General features: G+C 53.8%; 6 protein-coding genes across 6 annotated transcripts; 4 read left to right on the top strand and 2 right to left on the bottom strand.

Annotated features, from left to right (window-relative positions):
- Nucleotides 1-5,511: 5,511 nt before the first annotated feature.
- On the top strand, nt 5,512-6,987 carry MYCGRDRAFT_89476 (uncharacterized protein; the record flags this gene model as incomplete). The annotated part of the gene is made up of 3 exons (XM_003857278.1): nt 5,512-5,955; nt 6,012-6,524; nt 6,904-6,987. 3 exons carry the CDS (start codon nt 5,512-5,514, stop codon nt 6,985-6,987), a joined length of 1,041 nt encoding a protein of 346 aa, XP_003857326.1.
- Nucleotides 6,988-7,586: 599 nt separating this feature from the next.
- Nucleotides 7,587-9,937, top strand: MYCGRDRAFT_32046 (uncharacterized protein; the record flags this gene model as incomplete). The annotated part of the gene is made up of 12 exons (XM_003857279.1): nt 7,587-7,812; nt 7,870-7,895; nt 7,950-8,037; nt 8,085-8,139; nt 8,191-8,242; nt 8,304-8,382; nt 8,442-8,636; nt 8,686-8,708; nt 8,764-8,947; nt 8,998-9,403; nt 9,461-9,501; nt 9,558-9,937. 12 exons carry the CDS (start codon nt 7,587-7,589, stop codon nt 9,935-9,937), a joined length of 1,755 nt encoding a protein of 584 aa, XP_003857327.1.
- A 707-nt stretch (nt 9,938-10,644) lies between these two features.
- MYCGRDRAFT_89474 (uncharacterized protein) lies at nt 10,645-12,486 on the bottom strand (the record flags this gene model as incomplete). The annotated part of the gene is made up of 1 exon (XM_003856293.1): nt 10,645-12,486. One exon carries the CDS (start codon nt 12,484-12,486, stop codon nt 10,645-10,647), a length of 1,842 nt encoding a protein of 613 aa, XP_003856341.1.
- A 1,686-nt stretch (nt 12,487-14,172) lies between these two features.
- On the top strand, nt 14,173-15,497 carry Ste2 (pheromone receptor; the record flags this gene model as incomplete). The annotated part of the gene is made up of 2 exons (XM_003857280.1): nt 14,173-14,980; nt 15,037-15,497. The coding sequence occupies 2 exons, from the start codon at nt 14,173-14,175 to the stop codon at nt 15,495-15,497; spliced, it is 1,269 nt and encodes a 422-aa protein (XP_003857328.1).
- A 514-nt stretch (nt 15,498-16,011) lies between these two features.
- On the bottom strand, nt 16,012-16,515 carry MYCGRDRAFT_89472 (uncharacterized protein; the record flags this gene model as incomplete). Its single annotated transcript, XM_003856292.1, has 2 exons — nt 16,012-16,131; nt 16,189-16,515. The coding sequence occupies 2 exons, from the start codon at nt 16,513-16,515 to the stop codon at nt 16,012-16,014; spliced, it is 447 nt and encodes a 148-aa protein (XP_003856340.1).
- Nucleotides 16,516-16,693: 178 nt separating this feature from the next.
- MYCGRDRAFT_34626 (uncharacterized protein) lies at nt 16,694-17,973 on the top strand (the record flags this gene model as incomplete). The annotated part of the gene is made up of 2 exons (XM_003857281.1): nt 16,694-17,529; nt 17,586-17,973. 2 exons carry the CDS (start codon nt 16,694-16,696, stop codon nt 17,971-17,973), a joined length of 1,224 nt encoding a protein of 407 aa, XP_003857329.1.
- Between the last annotated feature and the right edge of the window lie 213 nt (nt 17,974-18,186).

Raw genomic sequence — 18,186 nt, 5'->3', positions numbered from 1 at the left:
CAGTGTCGGAGGATGGCAAGGGAGACTGTGTGGAGAAAACATTGTGTCGTGGAGAGAGTCCTCAGAGGCGGATGGGTGATTTCTGTAGCCGTTGAGCTGACTGTGGGAACTTCTCGAGGAAAGAGTACCCCTCATGCTGGTCTGGGAAGACATGGTCATGGAGTGGTTGCTGATAGACAGGGCGGCCGAGGGACGACGGTCGATTATGGATCTTGGATGGGACTCGGCGTTGGAGGAAATTCTTGCCGGTAAGGCATGTTGATTGCGCGTGTCGGAGGATAGATTCATGATTGTGTCGGACGTGGTGAGTGGTGGAGTAGAGGGAGGTTAATCGATTCGACACTGGATATGCATCGTGCTGAAGGCCGAGGCAAGAAGGCGCAAGCGTTCTGTCGCACAGAGCCTCACGGACCGGTGTGGTCGGTAGCGATGAGGTGATATGGATAGTATGCAGCGTCGATTGTATCCGGCAGCAGCGGCGGGCGCAGACCAGGCCAAGCGAAACGAGTTGCCCAAAACCAAGGTCAGCGGCAATGCATGAAATTCCAGCAGGTAGGCGAGCGGAGTCGTCGATCCAATGCGGCACTGCAGTGTGGAGTTTGTGTTGTCGGCAATCACAGTGGGAATGTTTCAAGTTTCAGAGAGAGAGACGCCTCTGTGCCTCCTCCTCTGCTGGGCGATGTTGGAGTGGCACACTGTATCGAGTGTCGAGTATTGAGGTCCGCGCCCAGCGCTGGGCAGAGCTGCGATGGGGTCTGAAGAGATATGCAGCGGTGCCGCTATTGTATGCAGGGCCGAGAGGAAGCGGTAATGCAGCCAGGCGTGGAGACCGAGCGACGTGTAGCGTTCTGGGGTGTATGTAGTTCAATGCGGAGCTTGCAGTAGTTTCTGGTGGGTTGCGCACGCGCGCGTGTATGGTTGTATGCGACCCGCGACAATGGGACGAGACGTTGCACTTCGATGCGATGCGATGCGATGTGTCGGAATAAGAGGAAGTCGGGGCGGGCGAGTTCGTGGTGGTACTTGCGGTGAAGCGGTGGGCGATGCGAACGGCAGGACGTCGTATGGAATAATGCTGTCGAAGGAAGGAGCGAAAGGATTGCGAAGGAACTGAAAGGAAGGACCTGAAGGCTGTGAAAGTGGAGGCCCCAATCAGTGATCACCGACAGCGATGGAAGCACAGAATTGAACAAGGCGGTCGTTCTAGGGAGTCAGCGTGGAAAAGACTTGATCGTGATGAGGTAGTTCTGTGGAGGAAATGGATGGAAATTCCCATTGCAAGCGGCCTTGTCGCCGATCTATGCCACATCGGCATGAGCGCCTTCTCTAAATGTTCTAAGTAAATCAAGGTACTCTACTACATGTACCTACCTTATTACGCTCGTCAGGGATCAGGTACATGGAGCGGTACCCAACGTGACCGTCTCCCTCCGGGTGGTTTCAGTTTCACGCTGAATCCGCTGTCACGCCCCGGGTCAGGTTGCGTTGCGTTGCGTTGCTTCTATCATTCTGTGATTCACTGTGCTGGACCGGCTCATCATCAACAGGAGATGATCGCTTTCCTCTCTTCCGGCTCGGTAATACACCATACGGTCAATACCTTAACCGCTCTCGAGTCTCGCCCAGTAAAACAGACCGAGTTCAAGCCCGCCCGTGGCCCCGTAGTCCGTACCATCTGAATGACTCTTTCCTCTCCGCGGAATCCGCGATCCCTTTCCCAGCGAAACTTTCTTTCTTCTCCTTCGCTCATCAGCCACACCACAGCGCCTCAAGTCTCGCTTGAATGCGTCAACGCTCCTCATCAGCCGAAGCGGGCTCCAAACCTTCTCCTTCTTCCGGTGTCCGCCCTGTCGTTTGCTCCACAAATTCCGACTCACTGCCGGGACTCGCCAAGGATCCTTTCCCCTGGAAGCAGACCGTAGTCCGTATTCACTAGACTGATGATCGGTTTATAATTGGAGACAGACAACACAGAGAACGAGGATATGGCGGATGGACGGAGCAGAGTGAGAGGGCTTGCCAACGCATTTCATCTAATGCGATGATGAATACCGCCTCGTGACTGCGAGGATCTTACATCACCGTACTGTAGATAGCTGCTGCGGCCCTGTCCAACGAGCCGTCGTCGCCAGCATCCTTGTCCTTCGGCCACCGGCGGCATAGACCTAGTCAGCGCGCACCAGGGTCCGGTTCTGCGTGCTGTTGTAACTTGTCTGCACCGCCCAGCAACGCGTGCGCATATGCATGGTTTCCATACGCCAAACAGAGTTAAGGATGTGGTGTATTCTCTTTTGCCTTTTCTGCTGTGTTTCGCTCCGCCAAGCAGAGTTCGTCCGCCGTGCTTGCCGAAGGATTGCATCCATGGATTCCATGCCAAAACAAACAATCATGCCATCTGCTTCGCCGAAACACTATTGGCATGGACAATCTCAATTGCCGTTGCCGGTTTCAGGAAGATACGAACCCTGGGGGCTGAAGATAGCAACTCACTCACTCACGGAGTCACCGCACGACTGAACAAAATCCATCTCGTATCTGCCTGGTATATCGCGTACCACTAGTCTTCGCTCGATAATGTCAACCGCTCGCCCATCGAGCGATCGCGATGAGATGCCGAACTTCCCAGCAAGTGACCTCAAACCCCAGAGTGCATCTCATCATCACGCGTCCACAGCCGACAGGCATGTTCGCGGATTGCCCAAGGTTCTTGTCGAGGTCAAAAGCCACGCGGAGACCGACTGCTGGTAACAGGCCGGTCGCTTGCAAGAAGGACGCCATGAAACGGCGGCCCTCACAACTCACACGGCAGTTGGAGGCGGTCAGCTGAGACGTCACCTCACCAGGGAGAGAAATCAACTGGAGCATGGGAATGAAGATGCGGCGTTCCAATCCTTGGGACTGTCCTTGGATGGCCACGTTGTCTGACAGCGGTGAATGTGATGTAGTCTTGGGGTATCCTGGGCGCAAGATGACTGCCGAGGGCCAATTCCTTGGGGTTAAGTGTTTGAAAATCGAGATGAATGGGTGAGGCGAAACGAGGATTGTCTGGGTGATGGCAACGTGATGAGATTCGAGGCGCAGACTTGCAATAATAATCACGCAACTCTTTATGCATGGAACCTTCTCTTCGGCTTGACCGGCGCCATCTCTGACACTCGAACATGCGCGAGCAGTGACACAGCTGGGAGGAGATGCCGTGTTAAGGTTGTGCAGAGAGGTGTCAGAGAATGCACGCCGCTGTCCATCAGTCTTCAGCGCTTGACTCGCACCCGTGTGAGACTCGCAGTCAGATCTAGACTCCTATGAGACTGCAGCTGCTCGTGGGGTCTCTCCAGCCGGTCAACGAGAGTCAACGCACCTCGCCCAAACCAGATCTCACTACTCAAGCGAAGGTCATCGCATCCTCTCCGACACAGCGAGGCAAACACTTCGCTTACTTGCATATCGCGCTACCACTCGCCTGATGACTGCAACTACGCGATGCTCACCACCTTAGCGATAACGGGACGAACTGCACTGCGCCTCAGCGACCACCTTGCTGTCATGAACGGGAACGAGCAGCAGCATCCATATCTCGTATACTCTCTTCCTTGCCATAAGTAACGATCACGTTCATCCCTGTCACCGTTTCATCCGCATCGCTGGGCGGCGGCCCCGCTGCGAAGCTCACTGTTTCGTGATCCCCGCATCATGACGATGAATCCTGGATCCCTGTATCGTTCTCATGCCGGTGTAGATCGTGGAGGCGTTTCATCATCGACGAGGGTGTCTCCGAAAGTTCTCGGAGACGCCGACCGTGGGGGATAATGGACCGAAATTTGGATTGTCATCCTCACCGGAGTTGACATTGTCCTCGACGACTCGCGATATTCCGTTCCAGATGTAGTCCATCGGGCACCGCATCAATATTCCTTGTTGAGAATTCGCCTTGTCTGCAGCTACCCTCTGCCAGCTTCCATCTGCAGCCAAGCGAAGCAGACATTGCCACCATATCCACCTGGCCAGAAGATTCTGTGGCGAAGCGGAATCCTGCATGTTGCGCGGCCGTGCGCTGTGGCTTTTGGAGTCGTCATGAGCGATAACTGCTCACCGTTCATGCAAGGCTTTCATCGGTCCACTGGGCAAATTGGGAAACTGCTCATCAAGCTGCATGGCAGCAAGCGGGCTCTGTGGTTCGTACCACAGCTGAGCCTTGGAAATGGCAGAAATGCTCCGCCCGCTCATGATCAAGGAGATCGAACAGCCGCGCGACCCGATAAGTCTCCACCCTCGGACACAGACGTCGACTCCAGCCCGCATGACCGTGGTTGATACGCTGCCTTGTTCTCGGATGAAGAACAATGCTCAACCACGTTGGCGCGTGCCTGTTGGGTCTCTCTGCGCCGGACCACCCAAGATCTTGGACGACGTTTCTGCTCTTGGGCGACGTGAGCTGAGAGCTCCGCGGACGCTGTTGAACGGGTCTGTGAGATGTGAATGAAGACAATTGCGAGAGAAGTGGACCGACCGTGAGCAAACATGCCACATGCCGCGCCTTCGCGGAGGCAAGGCAGCTGAGGGCGTCACACTTGTCGTCTCTTCACGGGCGGCCCGAGTGCCTTGGAGTTGCCATTGCGCCACGCATGCTAATCTTCAACAACAGCGCTGAAGGCAACGACAGTGACATGTACTGCAAAGTCGAGCCAATGCTCGCGCAACTTTGCAAGACGCTATCAATTCCTGTCCAGAGGAAGCAAAGTGCCTGCCCCGGGAGAGCGGGACGGATCTTACTGTCTGCCTTGCTGCATCGCTGCATCGCTGCCTCCGAACGGGGTGGCCTGATCGTCTCAATGCTGCACTCAGTACGTGTTCACGTCTTCGCCAACAACCTTCGATGTTCCTCGGAGGAAGAAGCGAGCTCCATGGTTTCCCCAATGGACTGTCTTCGCACTTCTTTCCGGCGGGACATCATTGGACAATGGCTACTACAAGTACCACGGCTCTGCAAGCCGCTTTCTGGGGAACGAGACGCTGGAGATCCGCTCTTACACGACTATTCGGATTCAACGGCTTTCTCAGCAGACCGACCGGTCATACCTCATATAAGTTGTGGGTCGCTTTCAAGCGATAATGATGGCCTCATCGTATCCGAACTCTGGGAATCCTTTGCAATTTCTTACTCTTGGCTGAGGATGCAATGTTTGTGCGAAGTCTGTGGCGCAGACATATCTCTTACCTGGCACGGACGAGGTCGAGCTTATCGTAAGCTGACGAGGCTCCTCGCGGTGTGGCGGTAGGTATGCGTGAACACGGACTGCATCTGCCTTTTGGGTGAATACCTACGTTCTTTCGATGACGCTCTTCTTCGTAAGGGCAGACGAAAGTATAAATACGGTTCCCGTGCATCGAAGTTCGCGGATGAGGTCATTACGAAACACGTCAACAACGCGTCGACCACAGTCTCTCTCATGCATCACTCCATCAGTGCATCTCGAGAAGCAAACGAACGTGTCAACGGACTGTGTCGACAAAATGCCACAGAAGAAGAGATCTCTCACCGAGCGTAAATCGAATGAGCAAGTACCGCCACAATCTACTCCAGACGGCCAGAAGCCCAAACGACAATGCACAGATGTCAAGACACAGCTCGATCAGGACTCATTTACTGGAAGATATGAGTACGTGTGTACGGACCAGCCGCCCTGGGCGGAAAGCGATAGCGAGGACGACGATGATGATGATGAAGAAGGAGAAGAAGAAGAAGACGACGAAGAAGAAGACGGTCAGGAAGAAATTGACGTGCATGGAGAGCCTCTTTCGGACCACCCCAATTGTAAATGGATGATGCTCAAAGAGTGCTTCGACTTGCTAGACGACCTAGCCACAGATGCCGACAGACGGTGCCCAGACCAGTTTGGGATGTACGTGCACAACGACTTCTACGGATACGGAATGATGGAAGTCCTGGAAAATATGGTATGGACGTCCATACGCATTTTGCGAAGGACTATGCTGACCACGATGATGCACAGCTAAGAGCTTTCGACAATGAGATTAAGCCGCTGTCAGGAAAAAAGGCCAACCTTCAGCAGATGTGGGCTATCCTTACGGTCCTTGCGATGTTTTTGTGTCGAGACGTCTCTTTCCCGTGGAGCATGGTCGACGATGGTGAACGATACGAGCACCTTATCGCCGTGTCCGGATGTGCTGCTCTCACCGCACTGAACGAACTCGATCGTGTTGGACAGCTCAAAAAGGACTCAAGATTTCTCGACCTCGGGCACGTCATGGCGATGTTTCTTCTGTGGTCGAAGACCGCAACAGGAATGACGGTCGAAGGTCGTATTCGCCATGATCCCTACGATGATGACGACGCAGAGCTGGAGATGTATGAGTGGGTGGGACCTTTATTGGCATACGCCGCGAAGGCAGACATCGACCTTGCCGAGCAGCGTGTTTCTGGTATCGACAAGGTACTGAAACGGACCACTGTGGGTGGTCTACGTGGGAGTGCAAAGGCGGATAAATGGGACTGGACAGCGACGGTGAGTTCATTCCTGTTTTCGACGGCCAAGACTAATTCGCGTTTCTTTGCTAGTTCCGCGATTACCAAATCGACGCATCGGCCGCCAGGCCGTGCTGTCCCTATCTCGACCGAATGTCAAGCTCCATAGCTACAATCTGCTGACGTGGACCCGAGAAGCGAGGGCCCGCTACGCATTTGACGACGTCGATCCCCTCGCGGAATTCAGCGATGAGCAGATCGCGGCTGGCGATGTTGATCTATTTCTTCATTCTCGTTGACAGCAGCTAAGATGCCCGATCTGGAAGAGCTTCTTGTATGTCACCCATTGCGAAGCAGCAGTCAGTCCGCGGCAATACGTACAAGTTCTGAACAATGGACTCGAAAGTATTGACTCTCAGATCCGAGGACTACTGGCGTACAGCTGGACTGCTAGCGGTTCGACGTCGGTCAGGAGGTCCGCCTACATGTTGACGGCCGACTAGTCAGTTGCGACAATCCGCAATGCAATGCTGCAACCCTCCTCGCTATGCGGAGCTCGTGGACCACAGACAGGCTTCCCCGCAAACCTCGCATTTACATTCATGCAGGACACGCTTGCACCACGCTAGCCGAAGCTAGTCAAAGGCCCAGTCTCGGAATCTTTTCTATCGAAATCGTTTTGCTTCGATTACATCTTTCGAAGCAGTCATAACGGGGATATGGAACGCCAGAGACCCTCAAGCTCCCCTAGTAGAAGTCGGAAGTCGTGCATGACAAAGGTGCCTGCGAGTTTCGAGCCAGCGAGAAGGCTTGTCCACGGGTACGTCCGGACATGAGCAAGCAATGAGAGGCACAGCAGGATCGATGCAGATAACCTACCATTCTCAGCTCACAAGCCTGCGTGGTTGTGCCCGCAGCAGGATCCACGATCAAGGATTCTGCATGAAAGAATCATCGCTGCTGCAAGAGAGACCGCAGAGAGAGGGGAAGTCGACACCGAACGAAATACATAAATGCACTCCTGCTCTCCCGGCCCATATCCACCTCCGAAATGTCACCCACCGTCAAAAAAGTCCTTTCCATCCGCAGCTTGCACAAAGAAATGTCTGGCATCCACAACGTCGAGAACTACTCCAAGGAGCCTCAGGTGCTTCGCCGTGAACTGGCCGAGTATGGTCGCCGTCGTGGAACGGAATGGCCGTACAATGACAACTTGGATGTTGACGTGCTGATTGTCGGAGCCGGGTTTGGTGGCGTGTATCTGCTTCATGAGATGCGCAAGGCCGGCTTCAAGACGGCGATATATGAGGCCGGTACCAGCTTCGGTGGTGAGTCTGATTCTGAATGGTGTCGCCAGAGTTGCATCGCTGACACGGAGTGACAAGGTACCTGGAGGTTCAATGTTTATCCCGTGCGGTCTTCAACCTCGTATGCTTTTTGGACTTGCTGCTGACATGCTCAACAGGGTGCTCGTGTGGACAGCGAGGTCCCCATCTATGAGCTCAGCATTCCGGAAATCTGGAAAGACTGGACATGGTCCACGAATTGCATGCGTCTCCATACTGACTCCTGAGAAAGCGGTATGCTGACGACTTTCCAGATCCGAACTACCAAGAGTTGCAAGCATACTTTGATCACGCCGACAAAGTCTTGAAGTGAGTCATATCAGCGCCATATGCGTGGCCGCAAAGCTGACCACATTTCAGCTTGAGCAAGGACTGTGCTTTTGAGACAGTTGTCACGGGAGCAGAATTTGACGTACGGCAGCCTCGACATCGATGAACCGGAGCTCGTCTGTCAGTGCTGACTTGAGCGATAGGAGAATGAAGGCAAATGGCATATTGAAACCGCCGATGGTCGCCACGCCAAAGCAAAGTTCTTCATCGTCGCGGCGGGCTGTAAGATCCCACTGCCATATCGCCAGGACACTAAGCATTACTGATTTCCTCCATCACAGTTGCTGCGAAACGCTACATTCCTGACTTCAAGAACTTGGACAAGTTCAAGGGTACCATGTATCACTCCTCTTTCTGGCCACCGGAGGGTGTCGATGTTCGGGGCAAGCGTTGCGCTGTGATTGGTACCGGCGCTTCTGGTGTGCAAATCTCACAGGAATGGGGACCTGTTGCGAAAGACCTTAAGGTGTTTCAGCGTGAGTCTTAATGCACTAGCCGTGAACCCTAGTCGCTGATCTTTTCCAGGAACGCCCAATTTGGCTGTGCCGGTACGGTGGTGCAGAGACATTCTTGACGGTTTTCGTGCCTAACAATCACTTGCAGATGGGCAAGCGAGACCTCAGCGTCGAAGAACAGAACAAGCTCAAGCCATTTTATCCCGAACTCTTCGCTTATCGTGAGCGCTGCTTCGGAGGGTTCTGCTTCGACTTGGACGAGCGGTACACCTTCGATGTGGCCGAGAATGTACGCGAGGAATTCTACGAGCAGCTTTGGGGTCACGGCGGCTGTAAGTCACTAACCCACGACAAGATGAACGTTCAGCGCTGACATGCAAAGTCGCCTTCTGGCTTGGCAACTTCGCCGACTATCTCTACGACCACAAGGCTAACCGCGCCGCCTACGACTTCTGGGCCAAGAAGCAGCGTGCTCGCATCACCGACCCACGCAAGCGAGACCTGCTCGCTCCCTTGGAGCCACCGCACCCGTTCGGTGTCAAACGTCCGTGTCTGGAACAAAATTACTACGAGCAGTTCAATCGCCCGAACGTGGACGTTGTCGACATTTCGGAGAAGTCCGGAAATGGCATCGCCGAGTTCACAGAGATCGGTATTAGAACGACAGATGGCGAGCACTGCGAGTTTGATGTCATTGCGATCGCCACGGGCTTCGACATCACGACGGGTGGGATGACGAATATGGGATTGAAGAGTGTCAAGGGAACTTATCTCAAGGATGAGTGGAAGTGAGTCCTGCAATGTACATCCTCGACGCTCTCTAGCGATACTGACTTCTCTGCCAGGCGTGCTGCTTACACATACCTAGGCACCACCGTCTCCGGATGTGAGTTCAAATCGCTGTCGCCAGTGCCTCTCTCCATACACTAACCTCCTTAACAGACCCAAACATGTTCCATCTCTACGGCCCTCACGGACCAACCCTGCTTTCCAATGGGCCCACCAGCGTCGAAGTGCAAGGCCGCTGGATCCGCGACGCAATCAACAACATTACCCAGCAAGATCTCAAATACATCGACGCCACCGAGGAAGCCAGCAAAGAGTGGAAGAAGCGCATCAACGCTCTTTCCGACGCCAGTCTGTTCCCCACGACCAAGTCGACCTATATGGGCGGATCGCTTCCTGGCAAGGCATTCGAGCAGGTCAACTACGCGGGCGGTCTTTCGAGGTACAAGGAAGAGATTCGAGCGGCACTACCTGGCTGGCAGGGATTCAGGGTGGTGAAGAATGATATCTCGCAGCATGCGGCGGCGGCAGCTTGACGATGGCGGGTTGGTCTGTGTATTGTTCCGTACTTCTGGAAGCCTAGTCTGATCACTGGTGATGAGGCAGTGCAGTACGGCAGTAGAGACAGCACACCTCAACACCTCCACGTCCGATCCGCCGTACAGGTCGCTGACGGAAACACTTCAGTAGCCGTACAGGTAGACGTGCAAGCCAGCGTGCAGGCTGCCGACCATGTCAAGTACGTGCCGTCGACCATGTCACCACGCATTGTCACTGGCCATGTCGGCGACGCTGCAATGTACATGGCAGCGTACATACCGTCGACCATGCCCAAGCTGGTACTGACGTCCATGTCAGTGTGCGTGCCCTTTAGCAGGACGGCCAAGTAAGTGTACAGGTATCCTGGCAGGTCGGCCGAATAGGCAAGCAGGTCGGCGTAATGGTAACGAGGCAGACAGCTCAGCAGGACGGCCAATATAGGCGTGTAGGTCACATAGCAAAGCGGTCAAGTAAGGATGTGCACTTGATCTCGACGTTGTTTCTCGACATTGTTTCATATGTTATGTCATTGACATCTTACTGTCTCTGTGTGCACGTTTATCCCGTTCCATCATATTCGCACTCCCACATCACCCGACAAACACATGATAAAAGCTGCTTCCGGCAAACAACACCTGAACTCCACCCTCGTTAAAGATACCGCTAGCAGCATGCCCGTTCCCATTCGTGCAGGCCCAGCACATCACTCCAGCACAAACTCATCGTCATCCAGCTCCAGCTTCGCACGAAGGATCGCCTTAGCGAACATGGCCTTGTCATACACCGTGCTCTCATATTCCTCCTTCAACTTGTTCGCGTCAGTGTCATTCTTGATTCCAAAATCGATCCTGTTGACTTTGTCGGAATGAGTGGTCGCGCCTTTGAACGCAGTGCCGAAGTCCACATGCGAAGCTCCAGCCTCCATGGCGGTAGTGATCACGTCTTCCCAGTCTAACCCGAAGCTCGCTTTCGCAGCGTGAGTGAAGAATAGTATCTTTTTGTTGAACAGCTTGCGACGGTCTTCGGTACCGATGTCCTTCGTTTGCAAGTCGGGGTGGAGGTATTCATTCACATCGAGAAGGCTACCCTCTTCCTTGGAGTCGACAACCCATTGGTCCGTAATGATACGTTTGCCAGCGATAAGCGCCCTTAGGACTTTAATCGTTGTGGGAATGTTTTCGTCACGGACGACGCAGGCATAATTGGTTCTCTTGCCGGGAACTTCATCGACGACGTTGGTCTGTCGCTTGAGCCAATTTTGGTTGGTGGCAGTAAGTCTGCTGCCGCTCAGCAGGATCCTAGTAGGAGGGCGAGCTGAAGATGTCGGGGTTTTGGACGGAGATGCGCTCTTCCGACGAGCGGGTGTCTTCTTGATCGGTGCCTTGCTGATACGTCCACGCGAGTTGGACATCTTCGTAGAAGATGATGAGCTGGAATTCCTGGTCGACCGGATCGCGGTGGTTTGTACCTCATCATCATCGGCAGCCTCGTCTTCAGCAACTTCGTCTTCAGCAGCATCAGCTTCCGTAGCATCACCGTTGGCAGCTTCAACAGGGGCAGCTGCGTCGTCGGCAATATCATCGTCCTGGACAAGTGCAGCGGAAGACGTGCGACTCGTCCTATGTCGGCGTCCAGCAGATGGAGCCTCGTCCTCAGTACTCTCCTCTTGCGGTAGGTCTGCCATGGCTCGACTTGATTTCCTGCTTGGAAAAGGCCCTTGAGCTGGGATCTGGCTATCGCCATCGCTCTCGTCCTGGCTAGTAGCCGCGATCTCCTCCAGCTCTTTGTCGATGAACTCGCTCGTGCTTGATGCGCGTGGCTTCTTGGCCAAAGGCTGATTCTCTTGGTTGCCGTCCTCGTCAACAGAGGCTGGGCCGGAAAAATTCCTCTTGCCGCCACGGAGCTGGGCTCCCTTGCTCTTGCTCTTAGCCTTGGTAGTGCTGCTGCTGGCATCGGTCTGGACATCGTCTTTGTCGCTAAGAGGTTGGTCCACGACATTAATTGGCTCGTACGATACGTTCTCGTCGACTTCCAGCACACTGGCAACGGGTGGGACATCTGCGACTTCGTCTGCGGGAGGCGGATGCTCCGACGTATCGTCCACGTCAGAGTCTGCGATGTTCGGACTTGACTCGGAAACTGGTGCAGTTGTAGCGGGATCTTCATTGTGCGTGAGTCTCGCCGCGCTGTCCTGGCCATCTTGCTTGGGCCTCTCTTCTGACATATTGTTCTCAACAGCTCCGATGGCACTCTCGTCCGCCGGAACGAATGAATCGCTGCTCAGTCTATGACCGAAGAGATCCTTCTTCTTCTTGTACTGTTTTGCGGATTTGCTCTTCGAAGAGCTGTAATGAGCCATAAAGGTGCCGGAATCGTCGTCGTGTGGAGTCGAGACTTCATTGTTCTGCGGCGTGGATGTGATGATAGTCTTCGACGGTTGCTGAGACTGCTGTTTGGGAACAACAGGCGAATCGGCGACGTCGTCCTCGGTCTCACTTCCGTCACTCTGCGTGGGCTTAGACTGCTGTGTGGACGTGTCTGCCATGGTGCAGGAAGACGTTGCCGAATAGTGCGACAGGGGCGGTGTGGATGAGAATGAAGCTGGCTTCTCAAGAATGCGGATCTTGACGCACTGATCAGGAAAGTGAAGTGTTTCTCCGGGTCTGAGAGATGTGAAGCAACGATTGCCTGTTGTGCTTCGAGGGATCTCGCACGATTCGTCGGAAGAACTGCGCTCATGAGTCAGTGATTGGGAGATAAAGTGGAAGCGGCGGAGACGTCGCTCACGAGATTTGTAGCGAGGTATCCACAAAGGTCTCTAGCACGAGACTCGGAATCTCTGAAGGTCGTGTCAGTTTTGGAGGAACAACGGCGCGAGCGTTGGGTTGGTGGGCATGAATGGAAGAGAAGGAGGTGGGGAGAAAGGGAGTGGTCTACCTAGAGGAAGTGAAGTGATGAAGTGAAGTGCCCTGGCTTCAGGCAACACCGCGCGTGAACATGGAGCGGCTTACCCAGTCTCGAGATGAAGTCGGAATAGAGGGTGTTCTCGTCGTTTTGCCGGCGCAATGTGATTTCTCCGGAAGAAGTGGAAAAGACGAGTTGTATGATTGGGGCATCAATGCCGTTGTATGGCACCGGAAGCGACCGAAGAAACAGCGCAAAAGGAATGGCGACTCCGACATGAACGCCAACACCTCTTCTCATCGGCGACTACATGAAGTGAGGTGTGCAAGTAGTGAGCATTGCTTCTTGATGAGGAAAGAGTTGATGGAAGCATGTCAAACATTGGGAGACATCCAACCGGAGCCATGTCCTTGCCAAACGGGGAAGGAGCTGGATTGCCCTTCTGCCCTTCTCAAGAGCCAAATCGATGCAGGAATGACTGGCAAAGCTGCGACTCCATGTTGTCGCCGAAAAAGATCGAGAGCGCATGCGTGTTGGGTGCGGATGGGTTGATTGTACATGATTTGTACCTACGTTGGCAGATGTCTGCATTCCATCGCTGATATTGAGACCTGCCGACGAAAGACCCCGCCAACGACCAGCTCCAATTGCCGTGTGAAAGAACGAGCTCCCGACTACGTCCAGTTGTGAGATCCTGGTGGAGCCTTTGTGTTGGTACACAATCGTAAGGACCCTGGATTTTTGAAACATACTCGCATCTCGCTCTTCGACCTCGCAGAAACGACCAACGCCTCGAACGTGGCTGCTTAAATTGGTTGTCGATTATCCGCTCCAGTGGCAAGGTATATCTTCCGGTCTGCGAAGTCGTTCCTCCAACAGCCAGATCCGATAACCTCCTCGAACGACGGCGACGATCCTTTGCCGGTTTAGGCTTTTCTTTCATGTGACACTCTTTCCCTCCTTCCCTTGATATTGTCGACACTTCACCCGCGACCGACCGCACAACACCACCGTCTCATATTGTACGCCGACACAATCCGAAGCCATTGCCTGCTACGCCACGCCAGTCAAGCCAGAGCCATCTGCGGACCACCTTCTGTCTCAACACATTTTCTTCTACAACCTTCAAGAACTTCCGCCAACCGCGGTCACCTCCTGTCTCTGCCTTCAATCACGGACGCCGCACCAGAAGCATCTCCCTCTTCGTTAATCTTCTTCAACTCTTCCGTCCTCAACACCAACTTCCATCCACGGCAAACAGCATCTCTTTGACGACCTCGACAACCCCTGGACAACACCACTCAAATCACAGCAATCATTCGGAACGATGGTGGTCACCGCTCCGCCCTCCGTCGACCGGACTTACTTCATCCCAAACAGCACCTTCGACCCATACCAGCAGGACCTCACACTCGTCTACCCAGATGGCGTGCACGCCCTCGTCGCCAACGTCGACGACATTGTCTACTTCATGGGCCTGGCCGTCAAGTCTACCCTGATCTTCGCCATTCAGATCGGTATCTCCTTCGTGCTGATGCTCGTCATCGCCCTCCTCACCAAGCCGGAGCGCCGCGTCACCCTCGTCTTCTTCCTCAACATGACGGCTCTGTTCACCATCTTCATCCGCGCCATTTTGATGTGCACCACCTTTGTCGGAACCTACTACAACTTCTACAACTGGATCATGGGAAACTACCCGAACTCTGGGCTCGCCGATCGAGTCAGCATTGCCGCAGAGGTGTTCGCCTTTTTGATCATCCTCTCTCTGGAACTGTCGATGATGTTCCAAGTCCGCATCGTGTGCATCAATTTGAGCTCGTTCCGTCGTCGGATCATCACCTTCAGCTCGATCGTTGTGGCGATGATTGTCTGCACCGTTCGCTTCGCCCTGATGGTTCTCAGCTGCGACTGGAGAATTGTGAACATTGGCGATGCCACGCAGGAAAAGAACCGCATCATCAACCGCGTCGCATCGGGATACAACATCTGCACCATCGCCAGCATCATCTTCTTCAACACAATCTTCGTCAGCAAGCTGGCCGTCGCCATCAAACACCGCCGTTCGATGGGAATGAAGCAGTTCGGACCAATGCAGATAATCTTTGTCATGGGTTGCCAGACCTTGCTCATTCCTGGTGAGTCTTCCTGATTCCCCGATCCAACACCTTTCTTTGACTGACAATTATCCCAGCAATCTTCGGCATCATCTCCTACTTCGCTTTGGCCAGCACCCAAGTCTACAGTCTGATGCCCATGGTCGTCGCCATTTTCCTCCCCTTGTCCAGCATGTGGGCCTCCTTCAACACAAACAAGACCAATTCCGTCACCAACATGAGGCAACCAAACGTCTACCGTCCCAACATGATCATCGGCCAGGACACAACGCAGAACAGCGGCAAGAACACCAACATCTCCGGTACGAGCAATAGCACAGCCACCACTAGCTCCTTTGCGAGCGACAAGCGTCGGTTGAACCTCAGCTTCAACACCCAAGGCACGCTTGTCAACAGCATCTCGGAGGAAGAGGTCAATAACCCGCAAAAGTTGGGTCCGAGCGCGACTGTGGCGGTGATGGATCGTGATAGTTTGGAGTTGGAGATGCGGCAGCATGGGATCGCGCAGGGGAGGTCGTACAGCGTTAGGTCTGATTAGGGGTGGACTGCCGTTTGATGCGATTGGACGTGGTGGAGCGGCGGGAGAGAAGATTAAGACGCGGAATCTTGAGCTTTCGACCTTGAGAAGAACACGCAGGCATGGACGGTAGGACTATGGCTTTCCTTGTGTATTGAGCTTTGTGATGGCCGGGAACAAGATTGGGTAACTTCAGTCCGTCGGGAGAAAGCAGGAGGAAGTGTGCGACTTCGAGTGTCGAAAGCAAACTTTCCAGCCCGACATATTCAGTCCGCCTCGATATGGTATGGAATGGCCTTTGGCAGCTGTCCGAGTGGGCGGGTGGAGTGCCCGTCAATGAAATGCTTGGGATCAATTCCTTGCCTTCTGTCCTCGTGAGACTTGTGATTATCATGACGCCGCCTCTTTCCACTTGAAAATCACTCCCTCGTTGCAGTGCCCATGTCCAAACTGACTTGTGATGTGGTTTCGTATCTCTCGACCTATCGTCGTACGAGCAAGGCAAATGTACTCAGGTCGGATTCCCAAGTAGGTCTTAGCCAGGCCCGATTCTCGGCATGTCGTTGTGCTCGCTCAGAGTCGAAAGGTATTTGTTCAGCTGCTGTACCCGCTCCTTGTGAGTCAATACGCCTTCTTTCTTGAGTCGCTCGTCAAGCTGTTACGGTCCATCAGTATGGTTCCTTCACGCATCCATGTATACAACCGAACTCACCCTCTTCTTCCTCCTCTCCTCATGCCGTCTTTGTGCCTCAGTCTTTCCATATCCTCGAAGTTCTGCTTCTGCCGCTGCTTTGGCAAGTTGTGTATCTTGGGCCTCTTCATCTGCTAGCGCCTTTTGTAGAGCACTTTGCGACTCTGACTCTTGTCCTGCTGTCTCTCCTTCAAGCTCGTCTGGTTTCGTTTCGCTGTTCGTGGTAGGTTTTGACTCGGAGGGTTTGCTGCTGGACTTCTTCTTCTTCTTCTTTTTGTCGATGCCGCTACTGCTGCCTTTGAGCTTGAGGCCGCCGCCCACGGCGGAGGCGTAGTCGGAGGAAGGCATTGTGTGATGGTGGAAGAAATGGAGTTTGGCGCAATGAAGACGAGCTATGCGTGCCTGAGGCCCGCTGCCATTGACTTTACTAGTAATTAGGTACAACCAACCATTGATCATCATCGATCAACGACGACTCCTTTTAGATATACATAACCGGCGAAGACATTCGTCGTATTGCCCAAACATGCGAGCAGCACGGATCACTCGCGACACAGCTCGAGTAGCAAAGAAACCCTCACCACCACCCAAAACCTCCCGACCTCGACGATCACTACGAGAATTCGCCTACAACGATGATGAAACGAACGAAGACTCCCCTACTCCCTCCGAGGCAGCCAGCGACTTCTCCAGCCCTCCCTCAAGTCCAGACGAAGCATCTCCCGAACCGACATCCACACCCGCCTCAAGCAAGAAACGAAAGCACGAATCGATTCAACCTGCTTCAACCCGCAAGTCACCTCGAAAGGCTCCGAAGAAAGAGACGCCTACCAAAGCTATCAAGCATGAATACGACCCGAATGTCAAGATACATCCTCCACCAGACTGGGAGACCATTTGGTCACACATCGCAACGATGCGTTCCCTAAACCCTGCGCCAGTCGACAGCATGGGCTGCGAGAACCTTGCAGAAGAGACACGCTCCCCACTCGATCGAAGACTACAGACACTGATCGCGTTGATGCTATCGTCTCAGACGAAAGATCCCGTCACGGCGGCTGCAATGAAGAATCTACAAGACAATTTGAAAGGAGGCTTCAACCTCGAAGGACTGCTGAACGTGGAACCGGACGTATTGAACAACCTGATCGCAAAGGTGGGCTTCCACAATAACAAGACGAAGTACATCAAAGCGACGGCGGAGCTGTTGAGAGATAAGTGGAATGGAGACATTCCCGAGACGATCGAGGGATTGGTGTCGCTACCGGGCGTGGGACCGAAGATGGCGTACTTGACCATGTCGTCGGCCTGGGGTAGGGATGAGGGCATCGGAGTTGATGTACACGTTCATCGCATTTCAAAGTAAGTTTGGCATCCGTCGATAGGTTGAGGTTTTGCTAACGAACGGGTCGTTGTAGTCTACTGGGCTGGCACAAGACAAATACCCCTGAACAAACCCGTGCGGCGTTGGAGTCCTGGTTGCCTAAAGACAGATGGCACTCGATCAACCATCTCCTCGTCGGGTTTGGTCAAATGATCTGCTTACCAGTGGGACGAAGATGCGGTGACTGCGATCTCAACACGCATAACTTGTGCCCGAGCGCTGTGTCGAGCAGTCCGAGGAAGAAGCACATTGCGAAAAAAGAGATCGATCTGAAGGTCGGGACTGGTGAGGTCGTCAAGACGGAGGAGGTAGTGGTAGATCAAGACGATGTGGAGACTACGGTCGAGATCAAGTCGGAGGAGATTGGGAATGTTGCGTTGAACGGCATTCCGGATATCGAAGATATTGGGAGAAGCGCATAACGGAACTCATGTTGGAATCACAGACGACAGCAGACTTGAATGATCAACAGCACAAACAGGGTGAGAGAAGGCATGTGTCCCTCCGTTCTCCCGCTCAAAGTGCTCATTCCGAGCCACTCAGGTTTACTTCGTCCGGTGCAATTCAAGCGACAGCGGGGAGATACACTACCGACAAGACTCTATGGACTTCTGCGGTACTGACTCCGATGCCTA

The sequence above is a fragment of the Zymoseptoria tritici genome, chromosome 1, assembly GCF_000219625.1.
Source record: "Zymoseptoria tritici IPO323 chromosome 1, whole genome shotgun sequence".
Lineage (NCBI taxonomy): Eukaryota > Fungi > Ascomycota > Dothideomycetes > Mycosphaerellales > Mycosphaerellaceae > Zymoseptoria > Zymoseptoria tritici.
Note: the sequence above shows the minus strand (reverse complement) of the source record. Positions and strands in the feature narration are given on the sequence as shown.